This window comes from Bufo bufo, chromosome 6 (assembly GCF_905171765.1).
Source record: "Bufo bufo chromosome 6, aBufBuf1.1, whole genome shotgun sequence".
NCBI classification, from domain to species: domain Eukaryota; kingdom Metazoa; phylum Chordata; class Amphibia; order Anura; family Bufonidae; genus Bufo; species Bufo bufo.
The window spans coordinates 119,410,519-119,436,323 of record NC_053394.1 but is presented as its reverse complement, the minus strand read 5'-3'; the positions used below and the strand labels follow the sequence as shown (position 1 = coordinate 119,436,323).

General features: G+C 47.2%; 1 protein-coding gene across 1 annotated transcript in view; it reads right to left on the bottom strand.

Annotated features, from left to right (window-relative positions):
• Window positions 1–438: 438 nt before the first annotated feature.
• The window catches only part of LOC121004308 (serine/threonine-protein phosphatase 4 regulatory subunit 1-like), a 55,327-nt gene continuing 29,960 nt past the window's right edge, over window positions 439–25,805 (bottom strand). Inside the window, exons 9-20 of the mRNA XM_040436485.1 lie at window positions 25,221–25,379; window positions 22,971–23,137; window positions 12,820–13,184; window positions 10,522–10,703; window positions 8,495–8,575; window positions 8,053–8,238; window positions 6,202–6,363; window positions 5,922–6,022; window positions 3,459–3,579; window positions 3,200–3,334; window positions 2,880–3,021; window positions 439–1,361 (exon numbers count right to left, since the gene is read on the bottom strand). Coding sequence (XP_040292419.1) covers window positions 1,207–1,361; window positions 2,880–3,021; window positions 3,200–3,334; window positions 3,459–3,579; window positions 5,922–6,022; window positions 6,202–6,363; window positions 8,053–8,238; window positions 8,495–8,575; window positions 10,522–10,703; window positions 12,820–13,184; window positions 22,971–23,137; window positions 25,221–25,379 — 1,956 coding nt within the window. The 3' untranslated portion in view covers window positions 439–1,206. The remainder of the gene's footprint in view (window positions 1,362–2,879; window positions 3,022–3,199; window positions 3,335–3,458; window positions 3,580–5,921; window positions 6,023–6,201; window positions 6,364–8,052; window positions 8,239–8,494; window positions 8,576–10,521; window positions 10,704–12,819; window positions 13,185–22,970; window positions 23,138–25,220; window positions 25,380–25,805) is intronic.

Genomic DNA, 25,805 nt, shown 5'->3' with positions numbered 1-25,805 from the left:
GGGATATTTCCCTGTAAGGGTCTATGGCCAATCCGCCCCTGCTACTAAGGAATTCTGTATGTACAGTATAAAGGGTGGGGGGCGTTAAGAGTCTACCTATATTAACCAGAGTGTCAGTGGTTCTGGAGGACTGGCACATACATGCATTCTGATATTTTTTTTGCATCATGTAATTCCTCACTGCCTCTGTGGTGGCGCTGCAGGGAAAATGAACACTTGCAGCGGAGCTGCCTCACAGATTACAACCGATTCCTGGGGGTCGCCACACTGGAACAGCACGTGACCAGCTAATCATGGTGGGTCCCGTCTAACAAAAAGAGACAACCCCCCTTAAAAACTCAATGGAAGAAAATGTTGCATATCGTTTCTAGTAAAGCTAGGAGTTTCCACTCCCGGAGGATGCTGGGAGTTGCTGATCTCTCATCCTCAATAGAGTCGTCTGCGTTTAAGAAGCCGTTTTAAAAAAACGAGAAGGGCTTCTGCAGTCATAAAACTGTTCAACTCATACAAAAAGCTCAGCTGAGATGGATGTGTGTTATTTAAAACGTTCCTTTTTTTCAGAAACAGCGCCCTTCCAGTCCACAGGCTGTGTCTGGTATTGCAAACGGATGTCATTAATTTTGGCTGATCTAAGAAAAAAAAACTGGAAACACTCCCTCTGACTTCAGGCTGACCCGAAACAGGTTTCTCCGTACAAAGACAGACAAATGAGATCATTTATGACCAAAGCTTTGTAGACTGGCTTCAGTATTATTCACATATCCATCGACCCCCAAATTTACTTGACCACAGGTTGTTTTTTTTTTGTTAAAAAAATATATAAAATATATTCAAAACATATTACAGAAGTAGATAGTGTACAGCTTTCCATCTTATACAGGTATATACATACAAACACTGAACATTGGCTATTTTTTTTTTCTGTTAAGCCAGTACGGCTAAAGCCCTTGGTTCACGGACCTGGGTTCTACAATAATTGGGGTTCAGAGACAGAAGCTTAATCATCTTTGCAGTCAACATGCATCATTGCAGTATTAAATGTATCTATAAAAATTTGCTATATAGAACGTCTCATGCCATCAGAAGGGTAGGTTATGTTGCAGTCATGGGACCAGGTCAAAAAAAGGAAATGTACAACGTAGGGTTGGCAGACCTATTGGAAAGATTAAAAAACAAATTGAAAAAAAACCTATACACACTATCAGATCAGTCGACAGATTGTTCCAAAGGAGTGCTCCGGAGGTGTCGCTTCGGCTCTGCTGTAGAAAAGAATCGCACATCTTGGTCTCGGTCCAGCTGCATAGCTTGCACAGTCTTTTCTACGGCATCAAGATGCGGGTTACCCAGGCTGGTGAAGTAAGCTGGAAGAAGCATTGCACAATTAGACTGACTGATGCAGAACCAAATCATATATGCTGCAGAAGAACCTCCACTACCAAATGCCATTTTACTTTGTCAGTGAAGACAACCAATGATCAAACCTTACAAGGATAGTCTCTCGATTCTCGGATTTCTAATGTGCAGGAAAAAAATGGACCCTAAAGTAGTTTCCTCCCCCTCCATGCACAGAAATGATGTGCTGATTCCCTAAGCTGAACTGATGCATTAATTGTGGAGTCGGGCGAGATTGTTTGCTTACAGCTCAGCGCAGCTAGGTACCGTTCAAGTGAATGGGACTGAACTACAGTACCAAGGAACTAATAAAGTACAGGGTTGTGCCTAAACAATGAAAAGGACACGGCCTTATTTGGAACACTACAGCCTATTTAATCGGTTGATCTGCCGGGGTGCCAAACCCACCAATGTGATACTGATAGCCTGAGCCATCAATTTCTACTCCAGAACCCATTCAAAATGAAAGAATTCACTCTTGAATTTCTTCCAACAAGCAAATCTGCCCCCTCACTCCACTATGTAAAGGCTGTATTACACAGCCTGATGGGAAGCGTTCCCTCCTGTCAATCGCCTGCTCGCTACCGGAGGAGACCGCTGTTATTACATCTCCTCCGCAGCATGGGGAGGAGCGATCACTATGCCATAGCTTGTCCCCATGCTGTACAGTATAGTGGTTTGCAGACAGCAGATCATGATTAGACACCACAATCTGCTGCCTGAAAACGATAATTTTTTTTTTAACATGTCAAAAGATTTGGATTGCCCAATGATCGAGAGCTTGCTCGTTCATCGGGCAATCAGCGGCAGCATTAAAGTGCAAGATGATTGCAAACAAGAGTTCATACGAACACTCATTAGCGACCACCTGCTGAAAAATCGGCAGGTGTAACACAGGCTTTACTTTCAGACTGGCACCTCCCATAAATCTCCATTCATCAGATTAGACAGGTCACTTTCCCCACAATGTCAGAACACTGCTCTCCTGCTGCTGTCATCACAATCCTGCAAAACCTAGACATACAGAAGATTAGGAGGGGATGCAAGTGTAGGCTTCATTCTCCATTTGGACACAAATGAGAAACTTAAGGAAAACCTAGACATTGAATGAAATATTAAAGCAGCACTGTATTTTGGGAAAACCTTTCATATGTCAAAGCAACATATCAAACGTTTTGATCGGTGGAGGTCCAAGTGCCGAGACCCCCACTGACCATTAGAACGAGCAGAGATGTGCTCACATAGAACACGCTTTCTCCTCACTGCAGAAGATGGCATCGAGATGGGCCCATAGACTTTATATTGAGTCCATCTTGCTTGTCTCCTGCAGTGAGGCGAGCACTCTATCCAAGTGCTTCTCTCTCCTTCTCCTACCGGTCGGCGAGGTCTCAGCGCTCAGACCCTCACCAATCAAAACTTTTGATATGTCGCTAAGATATATAAAAAATGTTCCCAAACTACAGCAGCACCTTAAGCAAATAGATTACCTTTCTCCAGCAGTGTCTGTTTCAGAGCTTTGGCAAGTAAGACTCGTACATTGGGTACAGGATCGGATGCCAGACTCAGCAGATTGGGGAGAAGGTGAGTAGCAAACTGTTCAGCGGGCATGCATTCCTCCTGGACCACCGCCTGCAAGAAAGGACAGAAACACATACTGTGATTAAGTCTTACCCCACAATCATTCATTTTATGGACCCCGGCTTGGCACCACATAAAAACTGGTATATGCAACTTTAAAGCAGAACGCATGGTATTTCCTTGTACTGAAGCATCTGTTCCCCAACCGCATGCATAACAGTCACATTACCTGGCAGATAAATGCAAATGCCTGGCGTCCAACCCATTTGGAAGAATGCCTGAACTGGACAATGAGTTCATTAATGAAGTTGATGGCCAATTCATTTTCACCGTTTGCATAAAACTTCCGCAAAATTTCGACAACCTTGTGAAGAGACAGGAGACTTTAACACACAGGAGTCCAGCAAGGGCTTCAGGTAATCGACAGATAAAGTCTGTTCTGCTACAACTATTCTCATCATAGTAGATTAGAGAGATTTCACACTTACCAATTTAAATGATATCCACCTGACTTCAGATACTTTGTCTGAGCAGAGCGTCAGTGCTAGGACCCGTAAATAGTCATAGACATCTTTGGGACTATACAGCTCTAGGATCAGGATCAGTTGTCTGGAAATAAAATGCTACATTTTCATTATCTGCTTTACACAGAGTTTGGAGTAAACACAAGCCGCTGGTTAGCAGAATGTCTGACTAAAGCTAGCCAAACACTTTAGATCCAGGTCAGTCGAACCTGTCGATTTTGGCGGGTTCACCAGACCATATAACGGGTTTGGTGTGCCCCAACTCTCCCAGATGGCTGATGTTGGGGGAGATGGGGATCAAACATGCATGCATTTGTATTGAGCCCCCCCGAGTCAATACTTTGTAGGACCACCTTTCCCTGCACTTACAGCTGCAAGTCTGCATGTCTACCAGCTGTCAACCTCTAGAGGCTGACATTTTTGCCCATTTTTTTTTTTTTTTTAATAGCTCAAGCTCAGCCAGGTAAGATGAGAGCGTCGGTGAACAGCAAATTTCAAGTCGAGCCACTGATTCTCAATGGAATTTAGGTCTGGACTATGACTGAGCCATTCTAACACATTAATATGCTTTGATCTAAACAATTCCATTGTAGCTCCGACTGTCCTGCTGGAAGGTGAACCTCTGCACCAGTCTCAAGTCTTTTGCAGCCCCTATCAGGTTTTCCTCCAGGATTGCCCTGTATTTAGCTCCATCCAACTTTCCATTCACTTTGACCAGCTTCCTTGCCCCTATTGAAGAAAAGCATCCCCACAGCATAATGCTGCCACCACCGCCGCCATGTTTCACAGTGGGGATGGTGTGTTCAGGGTGAGTTTTCTGCCACACAACATTCTGCATTTAGGCCAAAAAGTTCAACTTTTGTATCATGTGACCACAGCACCTTCTTCCACATGTTTGCTGTGTCCTCTACAAGGCTTGTGGCAAACTGCAAACAGGACCTCTTATGGCTTTCTTTCAAAATGGCTTTCTTCTAGCCACTCTTCCATAAAGGGCAGATTTGTGGAGTACAAGACTAATAGTTTACCTGTGGACAGATTCTCCCACCACCTGAGCTCTTGGCTGCTTCTCCAATTAGTACGGACCTTAACTGGGCTGTCAGTTTAGGTGGACGGCAATGTCTTGGTAGGTTTGCAGTTGTGCCATACTCCTTCCATTTTCGGATGATGGATTGAACAGTGCTCCATGAGATGTTCAGAGCTTGGGATATTTTTTGTAACCTAACCCTGCTTTACACGTCTCCACAACATTATCCCTGACCTGTCTGGTGTGTTCCCTGGTTTTCATGATACTGTTTCATCACTAATGTTCACTAACAAACCTCTGAGGTCTTCACAGAACAGCTGTAGTTAAACTGAGAATAAATTACACACAGGTGGAGTCTATTTACTAAGTAGGTGACTTCTGAAGGCAATTGGTCACACTAGATTTTATTTAGAGGTATCAGAATACAGAGGGCTGAATACAAATGCTGCCACACTTTTCAGATTTTTATTTATAATTTTTTTTGAAAACCATATATCATTTTCTTTTCACTTCACACATAATTGCTACTTTGTGTTTCTCTATCACATAAAATCCCAATAAACTACATTTAAGTTTTTCACTGTAACGTGAAAAAATTTGGAAAAGTTCAAGGGGTATGAATACGTTTTCAAGGCAATGTATTTGTTTGCTGTCCGTGGACAGAATTTTTCCTGTTTGCATTCACAGACTGGAAACCTGTCTAGTCCAGCTCTCACGCGTGCAACGCTTCAAACGTGCATAAAGCCCCTTTTAGACCACATGATTTTCTGCAAATTAATGCAATCAATCCCTCATAGGAATGCTCGTTGCGATAACTGGCTCATATAATGGAACAGCCGATGAATAAGCGCTTACATATTTATCAGCTGCTGGGCATCTTTCTTCAGGACGAAAGATGGAAAATTATCGGCAGCACATCTCCTTGTGTATAATAATAATAATAAATTGAACAGAATGAGGAGGGAAACGACTGGTAGTCATCGTTCCTCCAGCAGTCTGTTGGCATCAGCCTGTGGAATCCGGCCAGTGCATTGGCGCTCGCACACACTGTACGTTGGGCAGTGTAATAGCATCTTTACGGTCTTTATTCACTGCCAGCAAACAGAAAGCACCAAGGCAAATGAATGAAAACAGGAACTGATCATCTCCAAGTTATAAAACAATGCCTTCTTTTTAGAGTAGTACAAGGAAGTCAGAAGTGAACAAGTGCAGATACTGGTGCATTATTTTGTGCCACTGCTTTAGTCTGACTTCTGATGCTACTAATGCTTCTATATATATATATATATATATATATATATATATATATATATATATATATATATATATAATATCTTGTTCCTCCTCATGTGATCAATCCATAAAAACAAGATCTACAGATAAAAGTGTTATGTCGCACTCACTCTGCCAACTCGTATCGAAATCTCCAGTTCCTGATGTTATCTGTGGTAAGGAACTCCTGTAGCTGGTATAGATATTCGCGCCTCATGTCCGCATGGAGAAGCTGCAGAGAAACAAACGCAGTCCTTCACTAGATCACTCCAATCATCTGCTATTGGCCCTCATGTATGAAAGGAGGCCCAGAGAAATAAATCATGATATGGACTCTAGCTGGTTTCTATGAGCTAGGAGGCCACTTTTTGTCAGAGGCTTCTCATGTGTATCCCACAACTTTGGCATTACCTTTAGAAAATCATACAGATGCTTCAGGACACCAATGCGGACTTCATCCAGGTCTTTCAGGAATCCATTGAAAATGGGAACAAGATCTGCTGCAGTCAGCTTATCTCCGAGAATCACAGCTAGCTCATGGATGGAAAAGGCCAGCGTCCGACGAACCTTCCACTGAGAAGAAGCATTCATTACCTCGTACCTAATGCATGGAAGATTGTTGTACAATGGTGTTCCTACTTCTGGGAATCCTTTAAAGTGTAACTGCCATTGTTTTTTTTGTTTTTTGGAATGAGTAGGGGCAGTGATACTGACCATTTTTGTAATATACTTTCTTTACTGAAATCGTACATTTCCATTAGAAAAATAGCTCTAAAGTGGCCCATTTTGAGCCTAAGCGACGCTCCTGTCTTCTGTTTACATTACACAGTCAGTGTTAGCAAGTCTCCACTGTTATGTAAAGAGAAGACAGAGGAGCGCTGCTAAGGCTCAAAACAGGCCACTTTAGAGCTATTTTTCTAATAGAAATGTACGATTCAAGTAATGAAAGTATATTACAAAAATGGTCAGTATCATTGCCCCTATACATTACAAAAATAGTCACTTCTTTTTCCAAATATTACTGGACTAAACCAAGTCTGGACCAGTAACATGCATGATCCACCCTGTGTCCGGTGAACATGTTCGGAGAGTGCCCAGAGTAAAAGCTTCAGTATACTTTTTTTTCCCACTGTATCGAAAAGTGCAGCAGTCTGAGATCTCCACATAAACAATGTAAAACCATGCAGTATTCAAGGGGAAGGAGAATTGACACTGTAGAGTGTCTATACAGTGGCAAAAGTAGGACCTATACCTTTTGGGAATACTAATGTATAGACTAAAACCAATGTGAAAAGAGCTTAAAAGTTGTGGACATTTCACACAACTGTGCATAAGTCAATACTACCAGCAACTGTAAGAAACCTTGTAATATATCTTATCAGAGAAAAAATAACCCTGTTCTACAGTTATCTGCTGTCTCTTCCCCTCTCTCCCTTTCTAAAATGACTGTCTCTGAAATTTATGAGAAATCAGGATGGCTGCCTGCTCACTGAAGGGTCAGATTACATCATCCCATACTAGTCTATGGAAAAGGGGGGAAAAGTGAGCCAGAGCTGAGTGAATCAGAACTCTAGGAGAGACATCAAAGGGACTGCTGCAGCTAAATAGACATTTTATATCCCAGCCCAAGTGCTTTATTAACATCCATACAGTTAGTACTTCTCTGTACTGTCTCTATAATCCTGGGGCTGAGTGAGAGTGAGAAAATTTGGAAAGTAGATACTTTCCTACTTTCTGTGTGCATTAGGTGGAAGCTAGTATGCACCCACCAGATCTGGGAGAACTGCAAACATAAAGATCTAGAATACATAAGAGAAAACTGCTAAAAATGCCACAAGTCATATCATGCTCATGGACACAAACTGTGCTATTGATTAAAGGTCCATTTACACTTCCGCAAATGGGTCCTCATCTATTCTTTCTCAATGGGGCAGGAATCGATGCGGAGAGCCCTGAACTTCCGGGACACGGCTCTGCAAAAAAAATAGAACCTGTCCTATTCTTGTCCACAATTGCGGACAAGAATAGGCAGTTCTATGGGGGGTGCCAATACACCACAGACGTGTGAATGCAATATTTTCGAAAGGCTAAGGGCGCTTTAAATTCCATTGAGAAAAAGAAGATGAGCCGAGACTAGACACCTCTCCAGGTAAATCGATGACATCAGATAGCTAAAACCCAACCAGTTCAAACTACTTTTTCCTTGACAGGAGACCACAGGGTAAAATCTTCTAGATTCCATAATCCGTTTTTTTGTCATACCTGGACATCAGCAGCCAGGGTCTCATAGGTATCCTTCAGAAAATGCCAGTTTTGCCTTCCCAGAGTCAGAGCCACCCCTGGTAGACTGTATGCGCAGTGCTTTGTGATTTCTGTATCTACTGTCTGAGCGCGGACTGGGTCAGTCATGGAGAGATATTGGTCTAGCAATGACTGTGGAACAACATCCTGAGGAGAGAAAAAAAAGAGAAGGACCAAATGTAAAACATTTTTCACTGCAATAGAACCAAATTGGGGGAGATTTATCAAAACTGGTGTAAAGGAAAACTGGCTTTATCCTTTTCATTTATCAGAGCTCCTTCGGAAAATGAACGGTGGAATCTGATTAGTTGCTATGGACAACTAAGCCAGTTTTCCTTTACACCACTTTTAATAAATCTCCCCCAATAACTGAAAGAAATTGTCTGAAAAGTGAAATACTTACCTGGACTTTAATCTTTTCGTCTTCATGGCATTCCTCTTCCTGGAAAGAAACTATAGGAAGCAGTGGTTCATCGTCTGATGCCTGAAACATAAAAGACAGACTGTCATTTCTCATATCCGCTGTATATAATGTGAATTGTCGAAGATGCATTTTATTTAAAGGGGTTCTGCAGTTTGTCTAAACTGATGATCTATCCTCTGGATAGATCATCAGCATCTGATCGGTGGGGTCCGACACCCGGGACTGCTGCCGATCAGTTGTTTGGGAAGGCAGCAGCGCTCCAGGAGTACCGCGGCCTTCTCACTGTTTACTGCAGGCCTAGTGATGTCACGACTAGTATCACTGGCCTGGGAAGGGCTACGCTCCATTCAAGTGAACAGAGCTTTGCCGCGCCCAGGCCAGTTGATACTAGTCGTGACGTCACTGGGCCTGCAGTAAACAGTGAGAAGGCTGCGGCGCTGCTGCCTTCTCAAACAACTGAACAGCAGCAGTCCCGGGTGGCGGACCCCCACCGATCAGATGCTGATGATCTATCCAGAGGATAGATCATCAGTTTAAACAAACTCCAGAACCCCTTTAAAGGTGGCTTCCAAGTTCCAAAAATCACTTCTGGAGCCCTCTCCGAGCTCTCTGCCAGGCTGCAGCCATAACGTAATGTTTTGTATGGCGTGGCATTAATGGTGTACGGCAAAAGGCTGCGGAGGTCGGGTGTTGTAGAGGTATTTTAGCCACAGCTGCAGCCCAGAAGAGATGGATGGGAGGGGGCTCCAGAATGTGAGTTGAAGCTGTTATTATTTTGACTGCCTCCATACAGTTTACCCTGAAAAACTTGGCACTCTGACAAACCTTTAATCAGGGTTGTCCTGGTGTTTAATACTGATGACCTATCCACAGGATAGGTCATCAATACCTGATCATTGGTGGTCCAGGACTGCCGCCAATCAGCTGTTTGAAGAGGCCACAGCATTCCGCTGTGGCCTCTTCACAACTTACCAAGCACAGTTCCGTCCATTGGAAAGTGGCTCTACTTGGTACTGCAACTTGGCCCCATTCACTTGAATGGGACTGAGCTGTGCCTAGGTCAAGTGACGTCACAGGCCTAGGAAGAGAAATCTCTTCAAACAGCTGATTGTCGGGGGTGCCAGGAGTTGTGCCCCCCCACCGATCGGATACTGATGACCTATCCTGAGTATAGGCCACCAACATAAAAATTTCAGACAACCCCTTTAATGCTATAAATTCGACAGCCTGCTGCATTTCTCGATGGACCAATTGTGTCAAATGGGCCTCAGTATCCATTACGAAACAGATCTTTCGTGGATCCTGTTACCAGAAAGTAAAAATATATTTTTTGTTCCTAGGTGGCAATATTTTAGCAGCTAGAGCTTATTGCATGTAAAACAAAACCCCAGATGTCACACCCCTCGTCTTTACTAATCATAAAAAATGCAATGCCAAACAAGGTGTGGCACAGACTAAGCTCTCAAAAGATTTAAAGGGGTTATCTGACATCCAAGAAATAAATAAAATTTCCCAACAGGCAGGGTCACACAACCAGTGCAGCCAATCACTGGCCTCTGCAGTGACATGTGCATGAGTGGCATGTGAACAAGGCTCAGCAGTCACTAAACTTTCATTGAAGCCAGTAACAGGCTGCAGCGGCCACTTCAACACGGATGAGACAGCTTTACTTTTGGTTCTCTGAGGACCTGAAACAGTGGGGACATGAGCCTCTGTTCTGAAACTGAGGGGTCTTTTAAAAGGTGTGTTTAAAAAAAAAAAAAAAAAGGGGTTTCTGACTGTCAGTAATGTCTTTTTGGAGGTTGCACCCCATCCTGAGGCATGATGGCTGTGACATTCACAAAAACAGGTATTTAGCTCAGACTGTCATTCAAAAAGTCTTTACCTTGTAACCTGGGAAAGTTTACTCTCCCATTGATATAATCCCAATGGTTATGGCTGGGATCGCTCTTTAAGAAAAATCTGAGCTTGCAAGACAATGTAGTAACAGAAGAAGAAACACTCACTGGGCTTTGAGAAGCAAGGTCGGGCTCCTCTTCTTGACGTGTAGGGCTGGGACACTGGGTGCAGACACTACTTGGGGTCTCCTCGGACTGTTCACTGATCTCTTGTGTACTTCCAGTCTCCTCTGGAGTTACCGAATCCAGTTCTGCTGCTCGTAGGGCAGCTGACAGAACCTGAATCTGGGCTAAAAGGAAAACTTTACTAGAAATCTGGTTTGTTCTACTAAAATTATAGCGATATCAAAAGCTTGCCCCTGTACCACTACCGACACTGGGGCAGATGAATAAACCCTTCAGATGGTGAACCTTAGGGCTGTATTAGACTGGAAGATGTGCATTCCGATTGTCAGGAAGGATGCGTTCCTTCCCGGCAAATCGCCTGCTCGTCAGGGAAAGACTGCTGCAATTACATGCAGCGATCTCCTCCACAGTATGAGGAGAAGTGATCGCTAATGCCATCGCTCGTCCCCATATAGAATCCTTATTTTCCGCCAGCAGAGCAGTTTTTTAATGGCATGATTTGCTGCCGGCAAACAGTGATTTTTGTGCCTGCATAAAAGATGCGATTGACCGATGAACATGTAATTGGCAGCACTTTTATACAAGCAGATCATTTATAACAAGCGGTCCTATGAATGTTTTTAGCGATGATCTGGCCGGCCAGTGTAATACAGGCCTTAGATAGACCTTCTAGATCTGCAGCAGATTCATCACAGTGACTGCTAAGTGTAAGGCTAGATTTTTCTGTTTAATTCTATACCATCTATTGGTTGGCTTAGTTTGAGACAGCATTTTTTAGTTTTGGTATTTTTTGGCCACACCCCTTTCCAGCCAAGCCACGGCCCTTTCCTGCTAAGAAATGCCACCTGTAGGGGGCCAGTTACTAATGTACTGTTATTATCCATATTGCTTCCTTTGCTGACTGGATTCATTTTGCCATCACATTATACACTGCTCATTTCCGTGGTTACAACCACCCTGCAATCTATCAGTGGTGGTCGTGGTTGCACACTATAGAAAAAAACAAGAGCCCAAGTGTGTTCCCATGGTCTCGGGCCACCAGAGAGGCTCTTTTTCCTATATTGTGCAAGCACGACCACCACTGATGGATTGCAGGGTGGTTGTAACCACGAAACGAGAAGTGTATAATGTGAATCCAGCTAGCAAAGGAGGCAATATGGACGGTCACAATACATTAGTAAGTAGTTTGTATTAACTTTCTCTACATGATAAATACTATTAGCTGAAGGGACACAACCCTTAAAGGGAATCTGTCACTAGCAATTTACCAATTTTTTTTTTTCATGAATCCATGTTTAACAGAGTACCTTTTTTCCATCTGTCTGATTCTTTTGATTGTCAGTCTTGTCATTTCTTCAAAAACTCAATTCTTATGATATGTAAATGACGCTGTAAGGAGCCCAGAGGGGCGTTCTTCTTTCTCCACGGTGCCCAGGAACGCCCCTCTGAAGTGCCGTGCCCGGCAAAATTTGAAATCTAATAACGCCTCCAAGTTCATCTAAATCCCCTCCCAGAGGCGAGGCTAAGTGCTCAACACCCCCCCTCCTCAGCGCCGCGCTCTGCGGCAAACACCCCGATCCTCCTCTCACCGGCATCCCAAATCCCGCGCAGGCGCAGTGCCGGCGATTGCCTGCGCTATGATGAGATGAGTGACGGCACTGCGCCTGCGCGGGATTTGGGATGCCGGCGAGAGGAGGATCGGGGTGTTTGCCGCAGAGCGCGGCGCTGAGGAGGGGGGGGTGTTGAGCACTTAGCCTCGCCTTTGGGAGGGGATTTAGATGAACTTGGAGGCGTTATTAGATTTCAAATTTTGCCGGGCACGGCACTTCAGAGGGGCGTTTCTGGGCACCATGGAGAAAGAATAACGCCCCTCTGGGCTCCTTACAGCGTCAATTACATATCATAAGAATCGAGTTTTTGAAGAAATGACAAGACTGACAATCAAAAGAATCAGACAGATGGAAAAAAGGTACTCTGTTAAACATGGATTCATGAAAAAAAAAATTGGTAAATTGCTAGTGATAGATTCCCTTTAAGTAAAAGTTGTAACATATACAGTGCATCGAAGGTAAAGACCATAGTGGATAGCATTAAAGGTAATGCAAGAGGTATAGAGGACTACAGCAAACACTTCCTGTATACATTAGACAGTGACAGCTGGAAATATGGAGTATAACAGAAAATAGCAGCAAATAACAGACTATACAGAGGGCTATAGAGAAAGCAAGGAAATTAATGTGTCAATAGATGCCAACAATACTGCCAAAATATCTAGATTACCTTGAACATCTGGATCATCCATGTGCTCCTGCAAGCTCTGGAGAACCTTCTCTATGTCACTACTGGCCATATATGATTTGCAGACTGGGTGCGATTCAGATTCCAGGTCAGAATCTTTCCTTGATTCGTCTACAGGCAGTAAATCTAGTTCTTCGCTTATATCAGGTAGTGGGCTTCTCCAGTACAGGAAGGAGTTAAACACATCGGCTGGGCGCCCTTCGGTTGGGGGGCTAGATGGTGGTCTGCGACTGTGGCTGCCATCACCTACTGCATGTCCACTATTACTGGAGAAATCGCTGGAGTCACAGTTTGGAGAATTAGGACTGGTCTGGTTTGCCTTAGTGAAGAGATCACCATTTTCGCTGCTGGAGACAGGAATGATGAAAACCACAGTAGGTCACTGACACACATTAGATAGGAAAGCAAAAGCCGACACAGCAGGCAAGTATTGGGAATAAACATTTTGTCCCGATAATTGCCTGGTCATTACAGGAGGTGAGAGTTGCATTTACATGTATGGGGATGAGCGATCGCTGGAGTGATTGTTTCTGGGCAGTAAATCCCTGTTTACACAGGAGGATCTTTGAGGTGACCACATCAACAATGCTTTCACCCCATTAAGAAGCATTTGACGGTTCGTTGGGTGATTGGCGGCACCTTTACACTGGGCAATTATTGGGAAGGAGCACTCCTAGGAATGCTCCTTCCCGATAATTGCCCCAGTCTTTGGGCTATGTAAAGGGGCCCTTTGCTTTTCACTATAGATTATAAAATGTGCACAGTATAGAAGGAAGGAGCTTAGTAATAAGAGCCAAGTCAACACAGCTGTATAGTATAATACCATCATCAAAATAAGTCAGAAAAATCTAATTATATCCAGTCACCAAGAGTAGGGTTGTTGCGGGTATCGAAATTTCGATACCCAATCGATACTTCTGTCCCGGTATCGATACGATACCGGGATTTCCATTTTTTCGATACTGGGCTGCGCTTCTGCGCAGTCTAGTATCTCTGAACATGAGAGCGCTGCTCTCAGCGCGCTCATGTTCTCTCAGCAGCACGGGGAGAAGGAAGCAATCTCTCCCTCCCCCTGTGCTGCTGCCGCCGCTGCCACCAATGAGAAGAGAGGGGTGGAGGAGGGGCGGGCGCACTGCGCCATCAATGATAGTACTTTTCCTACACAGAGCCGCGCCCAGCGATGTCCCAGCACTCACCATTAGTCCTGGGCGCCGCTCCGTTTGCCCGCTGTGCCCCATTACTGTCTCCTCTCCTGCTCCACATGCTGATTACTATCGGAGGGATGGGGAGGAGACATCAGCTTCTCTAGTGGGCGTTCCTTCCTGCGCTGCGATTGGACAGCGCTACAGCCAGGGAGAAGGAACGCCCACTAGTGAAGCTGATGTCTCCTCCCCATCCCTCCGATAGTAATCAGCATGTGGAGCAGGAGAGGAGACAGTAATGGGGCACAGCGGGCGAACGGAGCGGCGCCCAGGAATAATAGTAAGTGCTGGGACATCGCTGGGCGCCGCTCTGTGTAGCCTAATACTGAAAGTCTGGACCCAGGAAAAGTAGACTTTAACCCATAATACAGGAGGCGGGTGCCGGTAGCAGAATCGCATTGCCGGCATCCTGCCCCTGACACCCGCCTCCTGTATTAAGGGGTAATTATCATTGGTGGTGCAGTGTGCCCCTTCTCCCCCCCCCCCCCCTCAACCCCGCATCCCATTAAAATCATTGGTGCCGGCCCCTCTCTACCACCCCAGTATTAAAATCATTGGTGGCAGTGGCCACAAGGTCCTCTCCCCTCCCCCTCATTGGTGGTGCAGTGGCAGCTTCTGATCGGAGCCCCAGCTGTGTAAGCCTGGGGCTCCGATCAGTTGCCATGGCAGCCAGGACGCTACTGAAGCCCTGGCTGCCATGGTAACATCCGTGATGCTGTGTGCACAGAGCACAGAGCAGCAGGGACAGTGTGAAGTCCTAATTACCCTGATAGAGCTCTATCAGGGTGAATAGGACAAGGGATGAAAAGATCACAGGTTCTGGCCCCTAGGGGGGGGAATCGTTATTAAATAAAAAGTGTAAAAAAAAAAGGAAAAAAATACCCCACCAACATATGAAGTATGAATCACCCCCTTTTCCCAATTTCACATATAAAATGTATAAATAATAAACATATTACATATTGCCACGTCAGAAAAGTCCAAACTATTAAAATATAAAAAAAATCTATGCGGTGAACGCCAGAACAGAAAAAATAAAAAAAATACTGCGCGATTCGCCATTTTTTAAAATGCAGAATGCATGTGGCTTTTTTTTTTTCACGTGGTATCGAATGGTATCGAGTATCGCAATACTTTTTCATGGTATCGAAACCGAATAAAAAAATTGGTATCGCAACAACTCTAACCAAGAGTGTGTTTCAGAAGAAGGATAACACTTCAGAAAAACATTTTCATCATTTGAATAATTTGGGCTCCTGGACCCCATAATGTTATGGATCCGTTTGCATTATTCATTAAAATAAAAATAAAAGTCTAAGATCCGTTTGGCTCCGCATCGTGAGGCGGACACCAAAACGCTGCAAGCTGCGTTTTAGTGACCGCCTCAAAAACGCAACGGGGACCAAACGCAGCTAAATTGATGCATTCTGAACGGATCCTTATCCATTCAGAATGCACTGGGGCTGAACTGATCCGTTTTGGGCCGCTGGTGAGAGCCCAGAAACGCCAGTGTGAAAGTAGCCTAACTCCAAGGCTGGTTACTGCAGTGCCGCTCCCATTCACCTTAATGGGAGCGGCACTGCAGTAACATGCTGCGTCCACTGCACAATGGACAGAGCTGTGTAGTACTGGAGTCAAAGCTCCTCCCGAACAGAAAGTGGAGGGTGCGGAGTGCCAGAGGTCATTGGTTGTTAAATCCTAGAGAGCCAATTAATGTGACCACCCAAAGATAATGATGGTCTCAATCACCCTCGTAGAATCAGAATGAACTGACCATTTTAAAGTGCTCATCTAGAATGAAAGAAAACGAGATTTTTGTATAACTTACCAGTAAAATCTCTTTCTCGCTCTTTCCTTGGGGGACACAGAAGACCTTGGGTATAGCTCATCTCCCTAGGAGGCGTGACACTAAGTGAAGACTGTTAAGCCCCTCCTCCACAGCTATACCCTCAGCCTGGAGAGAGAGACTGCCAGTTGCGTGTCCAAGTAGTGAGAAAAGGCAAAGTCCAAAAATTGGAACCAACAAGCCAACTACCCAAAGGGTAAACAAACTCGGAAACAGTCAGAGAAGAACAAAGAATGGGTGGGTGCTGTGTCCCCCAAGGAAAGAGCGAGAAAGAGATTTTACTGGTAAGTTATACAAAAATCTCGTTTTCTCGCCCAGTTTCCTTGGGGGACACAGAAGACCTTGGGACGTTCAAAAGCAGTCCAAAGGGGGAGGGACCACAGCACCAAGGCGAAGCACCCGAAGGCATCAAAAAACCCGCCGCCTGCAGACCAGGCGGCCTGAAACAGCATACGCCGAAGCCCGAGTATGCACCCTGTAGAACTCGGTAAGGTGTGCAAGGAAGACCAGTGACCGCCTTGCACAAATGCATGGCCGAAGCCTAATGCCTCCGGCCCAGGAAAAAACCGACAACTCTGGCCAAATGAATGGTGACACCAAAAGCAGAACCCTGCCCTTGGTGCGGCAACCACAACAAGAGCCACTCTGAGAAAGCGGAGGAAAGCCACCCTGGAGGCCGTCAACCCTTTGCACGGACCTCCTGGAAACACAAGAGACCGAATGTCGACAAGAGTCGGAGATCTCCAACGTTCCCTGGGGTGGGAAGGGGAGGACGACTGCCTCAATGAAATGAAAGACAAACACCATCTTCAGAAGGAAGGAAGAGACGGAATGGAGAACAGCCCTGTCCTGGGGGAAGACAGAAGGCTCGGAACAAGAAGGGCCGCCACTCAGGCACCCATCAGAGACACGATGGCTACAGAAACCCAACTGTTAGTAGAGGGAACTTCTGTAACGGCTCCAAGGAAAAATTGGAGCGCCAAGAGCCTAGTATGTAGTTCCCAGGACGGTACCGGAGGACAGTACAAAGGAACCCAAGAGCCGCTCCATGGAAGAAGTTCCTGACAGGCCCAGAGGGCCTGGGAACGCTGAAAGAGGAAGGACAGGAATGACACTTGATACTTCAAGCAACAGAGTCCCAGCCCCAGGTCCAGGCCGGACTGGAGAAAGACAGAACCATGGAGAAAGGCAGAGTGGGGGAACGCCCAGCTTCCCACAGAACCCCAGGTAAAACCCTAAGTCCTACCACAGATCCTGGACGAAAAACTCGGCTAGAAGCGAACACTAGCGAGCCCACTAGAGTTGCCTGGGCAAGCGGGTGAAAACCCAATGATCAGGCGCAGACCCGTAACACGGGTAGAACAGTCGGTAGAACTGGTCCCGTCGGCCCCCGAGCAAGGTTGTCCCGTATCCCCCCAGAGTGGGGAAGCAGAAGGACAAACGGACAGGAACCGAAGGGTCCGCCCAGCAACCGCCAGGACAAGACAGGCTAAAGCCGAAGCCAATGTAGCCACCACAGGAAGACGGACTACAGTTCCGGTGTGGGAGATTTAAAAGACAATCCTGACCAAATGGTAGTCCTCCCAAGTTACCGAGAAGGTGAATCCAAAGCAGAAACATTGCCTAAAATGGAAAAAACGCAATCTGCACCCAGCGGGAGGACAGAAAACTGTAGACCCGGTAACTAGGCACACAGCTAGTACAGCCAGTGTGGACAAGGGAGACTCAAAAGGAACACCAGAACCATCCACATGAACAACCATGCTTTCCCCAGAGGGAAGGGCAGTGAAGGAACAGCCTCTGAAGCGTGGCCGGAACAGACGCCACATCGGAATGATCTGTACCGAGTGGGAGCCAAACAGAGCCGGCGAGAAAAGGCAGGCGAGACAGAGGCCGGTATAACACCCTCCAACCGAAAGGGGGAGTGGGCAACAGAGAGGCCATAGGACAGCTCAAAAGCAGAACACCGCTACACAGAGACGCCCGGTTCACCGCCTCGCAGAAGGCGAATACCCTGAAGAACCCAAGGTGGAGGTCCCCCAGACCTGTATAAGCGAGCACCCAAGAGAAGTTGGGTGACCTTCCCAAGAATAGCGGCCCGAACCTGGTAGCAGATCAGACTGAAGCACCGAGGGCGCCAATCCGGAAAGAATCATACCACACTGCACCCGAAGAGGAGGAAATGGTATTAGGCGAGGGGACCGTAGTCCCGCCAGAGCCAACATAAAATGCGAAGGGCGCTGCAGACAGCGCTCTCGACCATGTGACCACTAGCACAGGGAAACAATGCCGCGGAAGGACAAATGGGCCAACGAAATGAATGAGTACCACCCAGCTCTGTGCAGTAGCGAACAGTAGAGCCCGTCTACTTAAATATAAGGTATTCATTTGTTGTTTATTGGACAACACCTTAGGCTTACACAGATGGACAGAATGATCTCCTTAGAGAATAGTGCAAGGCTTGCGGCAATCATCGTATCCCAAGAGAAAAAGTATGTCGCAGGAGGAAAGGAGGCATACGTACGAGTAGCCCCGTAAGCAGTGAGAAGGCCAACCCACCTACGGGACGAGAAGGAAACAACGCACAAGAACGTCCGCTCACTGCAAAAATATATCACTCAGCGAAGAGGGCCAGCCACAGAGTGCCACAGTATCTACGGGAGTGCAAACTGAAAGGAGTTATGCACAAGACTAGTATGGTATGCGATGGAACGCAAACTGACCGCCCCGAAAAAGGGGGGAAATGTACCTGGCAAACTGCAGTGGGCAAGAATGCAAAGGCCTGCCCCAAAAAGGGGGTGATGCCCAAGGCCGTACCTACGTCAGAGAAGTAGGGCATACCATACTTCGCCCAGAAAGGCGCCATGCACATGGCCACACAGTATCCAGCAGGAACGCAGGAGGTCCACCTAGTGAAAAAGGGGGGCATGCACAGGGCTATCTTAGCATTAAGTGAGTGTGCAACAATTCACCCAACCCGAAATTTCGTGAGAGTGTAACTACTCCGCCAATGAAGGGGAACATGTGCAAGTCCAGTACAGCACATACAAGGACAGCCTTGAATCTTGTGAGCGTGCAAAATTCCACCCATGGAATGAGGGGTGGTCACGCACAAGGCCAGCACCGTATCCAATGGAAGCGCAAGCGTTCCACCCATGTTAGAGGCCATGCTCAAGGCCAGCAACGTATCTGGTGAGAGTGTAGTATGCCGCCCAGAAAAGGAAGGGGGGGGGTCATGCACATGTCCAGCATCGCATCCAGGGAGAATGCGAGCAGTCGGTGAGAAAGTGTGTATGCCACCGAAGGAGGCATGCCCATGGCCGGCAGCGAATCCAGTGAGAGTGCGTACACCGCCCACAGAAGAGGGGTCATGCATATGGCCGGCCGCGGATCCAGAGAGAGTGCAAGCACCCCGCTATGTATAGGGGTCATGCACATGGCCAACAATGTACCGGCGAGAGAACAACCACCGACCGAGGGAGTGTATGTATGCCGCCACCCGGGAAGGAGGCATACCCAAGGCCGGCAGTGAATCCAATGAGAGTACATCATACCGCCTATGTAAGGTGGTCATGCACATGGCTGACAGTGAATCCAGTGAGAGTGCCGAATGCCGTCCACAGAAGGGAGTCATGCCTATGGCAGGCAGCGAATCCAGTGAGAGTGCCGTGTTCCACCTATGGAAGGGGGGCACGCACATGGCCAGCAGCGAACCCAGTGAGAGTGCCGTGTTCCACCTATGGAAGGGGGTCGTGCACATGGCCAGCATTGTATCCGGAGAAACTGCAGTAGGCCGCCAATGAAAGGGGGATCATGCACAAGGCCAACCCGCAGTTAGGGAGAGTGCAGTATCCCGCCCAGGAGGGGGGTCCTGCACATGGCAGGCACCATAACTGGAGAGGGTGACGAATGTTGCCTACAGAAAAGGCATGCACTTGACCAGCGCCGTAGCGCGGAAAGGGCAAGAAAACCACCTAGAAGGGGAAAAAAGACCCTGGCAGCGCCGCAGCCGGGGAGCGCGACACCATGCCGCCTATGGAAGGGGGGCATGTATACAGGCAGCACTCTGAGATGAGGCTGCAGCGTCCTGCGCAGCCCACAAGTCATATATATATATAAAAACTTTCTTTTTTTTTTTTTTTTTAACACACAGCCTCACTGAGGCAGAAAAAAATAAAATAAAAGGGGGGGCCACCTACAGGGCACAGATCCACCCATACAGGCTCATCGGAAGCCGGCCTGTACCCAAAGGGTTAACAGGGATCCGGCCTGGGGGGCGGCACTGCGATCCTCTGGGGGCGGGGGAACCTCCAGGCGGGAAGAATTCGCGCCTGGAGAAGTTCCAGCCCCCTCCAACAGAGGCCTGAATTTGCGGCCTAGTAGCGTGAAGCTGGGGCCTAAATTTTTAGCGGCGCCCGGCTGACCGGGGCCGCACAGTATTTAAAGTACCGGCCGGCCTACGGAGCGGCACATACCGGCCGCGGGTGCCCACCCCGCGGGCCGTAAGAGCCGGGGCCTAAATTTTTAGCGGCGCCCGGATGACCGGGGCCGCACAGTACTTAAAGTACCAGCCGGGCCTACGGAGCGGCACATACCGGCCGCGGGTGCCCACCCCGCGAGCCGGGGACCCGGATAGAGCGGGATCGCGGCCTTGAAGTGGAACACAAGTTTTGTTCCGACGGTCGGCCGGGGCTGTTGAAGCGCTCATTTTGCAGGCCACGGTGCCCACCCAGCTGTCCGGAAGTGAGGACCCTGCACCCGGCAGCCATTTCACCCCTGGAGCGGGCACCTGCCTAGAACAGCGCTCCATATGGCCGGCAGCTACAACCTCCTTTCCCCTGGAACGGTGTCCGTGAGAGTAGGGAGGGTCAGTGGCAGCAAGGCGCGGGCCCTCTGGCCCTGAAGTAGTGGCCGGTAAGAGGGAGGGGGACCCTGAGACCGGGTCTGTGAGGGTGGACGCCTGCATAACCCCTCCATCAGGGGCAGCTAGTTGCGGACCTCCGCAGCTCCCTAGGCATTCTTCTTGTAGGGAGAAGGGTGCCAATGTCCTGGAGGCCAGGAGAGAGGGAGCAGAATGTCGCCCTGCGACAGCCCAGGAGCCAGCCTAGGTCTAGCATGGGCAGAAGGGTCCATAGGCCCAGTATAGGGTCAGGCACGCAGGAGACCGGGGGGGGACGGGGGACGTAGGGCTGGAGAAGCCTCTCTCTCACCATAGTCGTCTTCACCCTCGGTCCGTTCCAGCAGGGTCGCCCCTTCAGCTACTGGCACCGTAGTGGCAGGACGCTGGGAGAGGGACTTGGCGTGCGGGCGACCCTTGCGCTGGCGGGATGTAGGGGAGCGAGGCTGCCCTGATCCACCTTGCCTTCTGTGGGGGAGGCAGCAGTGCGGGTGACCGGCACTGGCGCAGCTCAACCCCGGGAGAACAGAGAGGTCTAGTGCGTCTCTGTTATCCCTGATGATCTGGAACAAAAATAAAATAAAAAAGTAAAAAACTAAAATTGAAACAAGGAGAAAGCAGCCCTGCAGAGCAGGGAGTGTCTTGCCTCCTTGGACACTAAGCAAAAACTGGCAGTCTCTCTCTCCAGGCTGAGGGTATAGCTGTGGAGGAGGGGCTTAACAGTCTTCACTTAGTGTCACGCCTCCTAGGGAGATGAGCTATACCCAAGGTCTTCTGTGTCCCCCAAGGAAACTGGGCGAGAAATTATTTTTCTTGCACCTAAAGTTTTGCTTATTTCAATAGCTAACCCCTTCTGTGTCTATGTACTGGCCATAACGGAAAAAGGGACTAAAGAAAGGATCACCTATTAATGATGGTGTGTGATGAGTCTGCCTCCTACAGACACTAGGCTAAAAACTCATTAAAGGGGTTTTCCAACTTTTTTACACGGATAAGGTCATCAGTATCTGATTGGTGGGGATCTGACACCCGGGACCCCTGCTGATCAGCTGGTTGAGAAGGGACTGGAGCTCGCAGTAGTGCCACGGCCTTCTCACAGCTCACCAAGCACATCATTGTATAGCGGCTGTGCTTAGTATCGCAGCTCAGCCCAATTCACTTCAATGGGTCTAAGCTGATCCTAGGCCATGTGACGTCACATTTATCAGCATAGATAACGCTGGAGAAGGCAGTGGTGCTACTGTGTGTGCTGGTGCCTTCTTAAAGGGTTTCTACCACCAGAAATACTGTTATGTAGCTGACTGACATTAGCGATGCGCTAATGTCAGCACTACATAACAGTGTGTTTCTAACGTTAGTCCCTGCAGCCGTTTTTGTTAAAAAAGCACTTTTATTATATGCTAATGAGCCTCTAGGTGCTATGTGGGCGTAAAATCAGCACCTAAAGGCTCCGTCCACTCACCCATTATCCCGCCCAGGTCCTCTGTTCTGCCCGCCCCGCTCCTCTTGATTGATGGCACGGTCCGCCGCATCGCTGCCGAAATCCCGCGCCGTTCACTTCTGTCTTCGGCGCAGTGAGTGAATGATGCGATCCTGGTGCCGGATTCCTCATTGCGCCTGCGCAGACTACGTCACAGTGAGGAAGCCGGCATCAGGAGAGCGGCCTTCACTCACTGCGCCGAAGACAGAAGTGAACGGCGCAGGCGCGGGATTTCGGCAGCGATGCGGCGGACCGTGCCATCAATCAAGAGGAGTTGGGCGGGCACAACACTGGACTGGGCAGCATAATGGGTGAGTGGACGGAGCCTCTAGGTGCTGATTTTACGCCCACATAGCACCTAGAGGCTCATTAGCATATAATAAAAGTGCTTATTTTACAAAAACGGCTGCAGGGACTAACGTTAGAAACACACTTATGTAGTGCTGACATTAGCGCATCGCTATATCAGTCAGCTACATAACAGTATTTCTGGTGGTAGAAACCCTTTAAAGAGCTGATCGGCAAGTGTCTCGGATGTCAGACCGCCACCGATCAGATACTGATGACCTATCCAGAGGATAAGTCATCAGTTAAAACCTCAGAAAACCCCTTTAACCTGCAGGAGGGTTTATACCAAATTGTGCTTTGTCCCCTATGAATATCCACAATCTGTATTTTAAAGCAGAAGACTCATATCGCCGGTCTTACCTGGAGCCACAAGGTGCACTCTCTATAGCACTGGAACCAGTTACCATGTCATCTGTCGGTGGCCTTATGCTCAGTGTTCCATCTTCCTTCACATATAAACCGGCAGATGATGGGTTAGCGAAGGTGGAGATAAACGGTCCCAAAGACTGAAATGCAGTTTGACGAACCTGTGACATAAAACGGAGAAAAGTTATCATCTTAGTAACCAGAATGCAAGCTCATCGTGATGCACTTTGCACGCAGGCTAATGAGGGGGGGGAGAACACCAGCCTATTCCAGAAAACAAAACAAAAAATAAATAAACAACTCAAAAACAAAAACATAAAACTATAAAAATAAATTCCAAGTGAATGCACACAATTCCAGGCAGGAATAACACTGGTACATAAAGCAGAGATAAATGTAATGGCCCTCCCGCAATTTCTTGAGTGCTAACAAAGGAAAAGTTCTGAATCATTAGGTTTCCCGTTCGCTTGGTGATGTGAGCCTCTTAGCGTCTCCAATCTGAGCAGTCTCTCTGTTAACGAGTGCATCTCTCTGACGCCAGCATTATAAATTTCCAGCCTGCTGTCAGCAATTTGCTATTTGGAAGCACTTATTTTGTGAAAACTGACGGACTACATCTGCTCTGCAGCACTCCTCTCTCTCCTGCCCACTGGCAAACCTTGTGCCCACTGGCCAATCCGCTTCCTGTAAAGTAGACATGGTGCTTCTGCCCATAGTAGTGGAATTAAAGGGCATGCTCCATTGAAGCAAGGAGAAATAGGAAATACTACATTGTCAGAGACGATAAAATATAATGTCTCCTGCCTTGCTGATGATGGTAGAATTTTAAATGCCAAGGTAAAGCCAAACTGCTAGGAACGGCACCACTGATATTAGTTTTAAAAGAAACATTTAGTAGATGACATTCTGTTGCCCTTGGCTTACTGAATCAATGTATAAATACCTGAAAGTATCTCCCCCAGCCCCGCCAGACAGCCCTGGTTACATTGTCATACAGTACTAGTATCTACGGATGATAACCTCATCTAAAATTTGGATAATACAGTGATATATACTATTCTTCCCGGGTTATAAATCATTACTGTAATCTGTAGATGATGAGATCCCGAGCAAACTCTTGGGAGTTTTTGACCCCTCAACACACAGGAAATTGGCTGAGCCGTTTCCTGGACCAGGAAGTGTGAAGCAGCGGGAACGAGAGCAGCACCAAAACATCAGCAATACTTTTTTTTTTCTGTTTTTACCTCTTTCTGGTCATTTTGTGAAAACAAAAATGACTGTATTTTTCTCTTTATAGATGCAGTTTTTTCCCCCAAAAGTAGTGGGGAGATGGCAGTGCATCTTATAAAGCGAATACTAGTGAGTGCTTCCATTATGGAAGCGATCTCTAGTATGCAGGAGGTGCAGGGAGCAGTGAGTGTAGCGCTGTCAGGGTTGGCTGTACTCACTGCTTCCTGATCTTCTCTGGGCCCGTACTGCACTGTCCTGACTGCACACAGTGTTAGAACATCGTGAGCGTACTATTACTGTGCGACGTCAGGTCACAGTGCAGTTCAGGCCCAGAGAAGGCCAGGAAGTGGCGAGTGCTGGAAGACCAGCTGGATGTGCAGACTGGTGGCACCGTCCAGAGAGGAAAGTTCATTTATTTATTTTTGGCTCTGATCGGAGGCCTGATATGCGGGGCTCTGATCGGAGGCCTGATATGCGGGGCTCTGATCGGAGGCCTGATATGCGGGGCTCTGATCGGAGGCCTGATATGCGGGGCTCTGATCGGAGGCCTGATATGCGGGGCTCTGATCGGAGGCCTGATATGGGGCTCAGATTTTTTTTTTCAATTTTCCTCCTCTAAAACCTTGGTGTGTATTATTATCCTGTGCGTCTTATAAAGCGAAAAATAAGGTATACCTACTTGGAAAATCCCTTTCACCTATTTGTATGTTTTTGGCATGTGGGAGACAAACACCTGGAGGAAACTCCAATACAGAGAGAAGATACATACTCCATCCAAATATTGCCCTTGGTAGGATTAGAAACCCAGCGCTGCAAGGAATCAGTGTTATCCACTGCGCCAAATGTTCATTTCACAGTTAGGAAACTCCTCAGCAGACACTATGGATTGTAGCGCAGGGTTAACTACACCTCCTTTTTCTTGGTATGACCATCCACAAAAGGTATGTTTCTAAGTTGAGAGGTCAAAACTGCCAACAGACACGCTAAATAGTAAGTGGAAAATGAGCAACTTACCCAGCGGCAGGGATCGCTGATCAGGTTTATGAACAGAGGTGAGAGTTTGGTTCTTCTGACCTCGCTGGATGTTGTGTAGGACACAGCCATGAAGCATTCTGCACACACTTTACGCATCCCCCAAGCGCTGTCAGAACACAGCTCAAGAAACTTAGGGATCTGCAAAGACAACCATCATTAGATAAGCTATACTTATCTATAATAAATACCAGGTTCCCATTATTCCTCTGGCATCTACTGTTAACTCCTTCATGTGACAGATGCCTCATTGTGTCCCCAAAAAACAATGCATGTATGATAACCGTCACATGGAACATCAAATCAAACATGACCACCAACATTCAGTAGGGGTGCACCGAAATGAAAATTCTGGTCCGAAACCGAAAATTCAGGATGCCCTTGACCAAAAACGAAACTGCCTTTTTGCCCAAATACTTTTAAAATACTTTTTTTTAAATGATTTTATTAAGAATTCTTTTTCATGAATGAAATTCATCTGTGGGTGGCGCTGTTATGGAGAGGGGGATCTGTGGGTGGCGCTGTTATGGAGAGGGGGATCTGTGGGTGGCGCTGTTATGGAGAGAG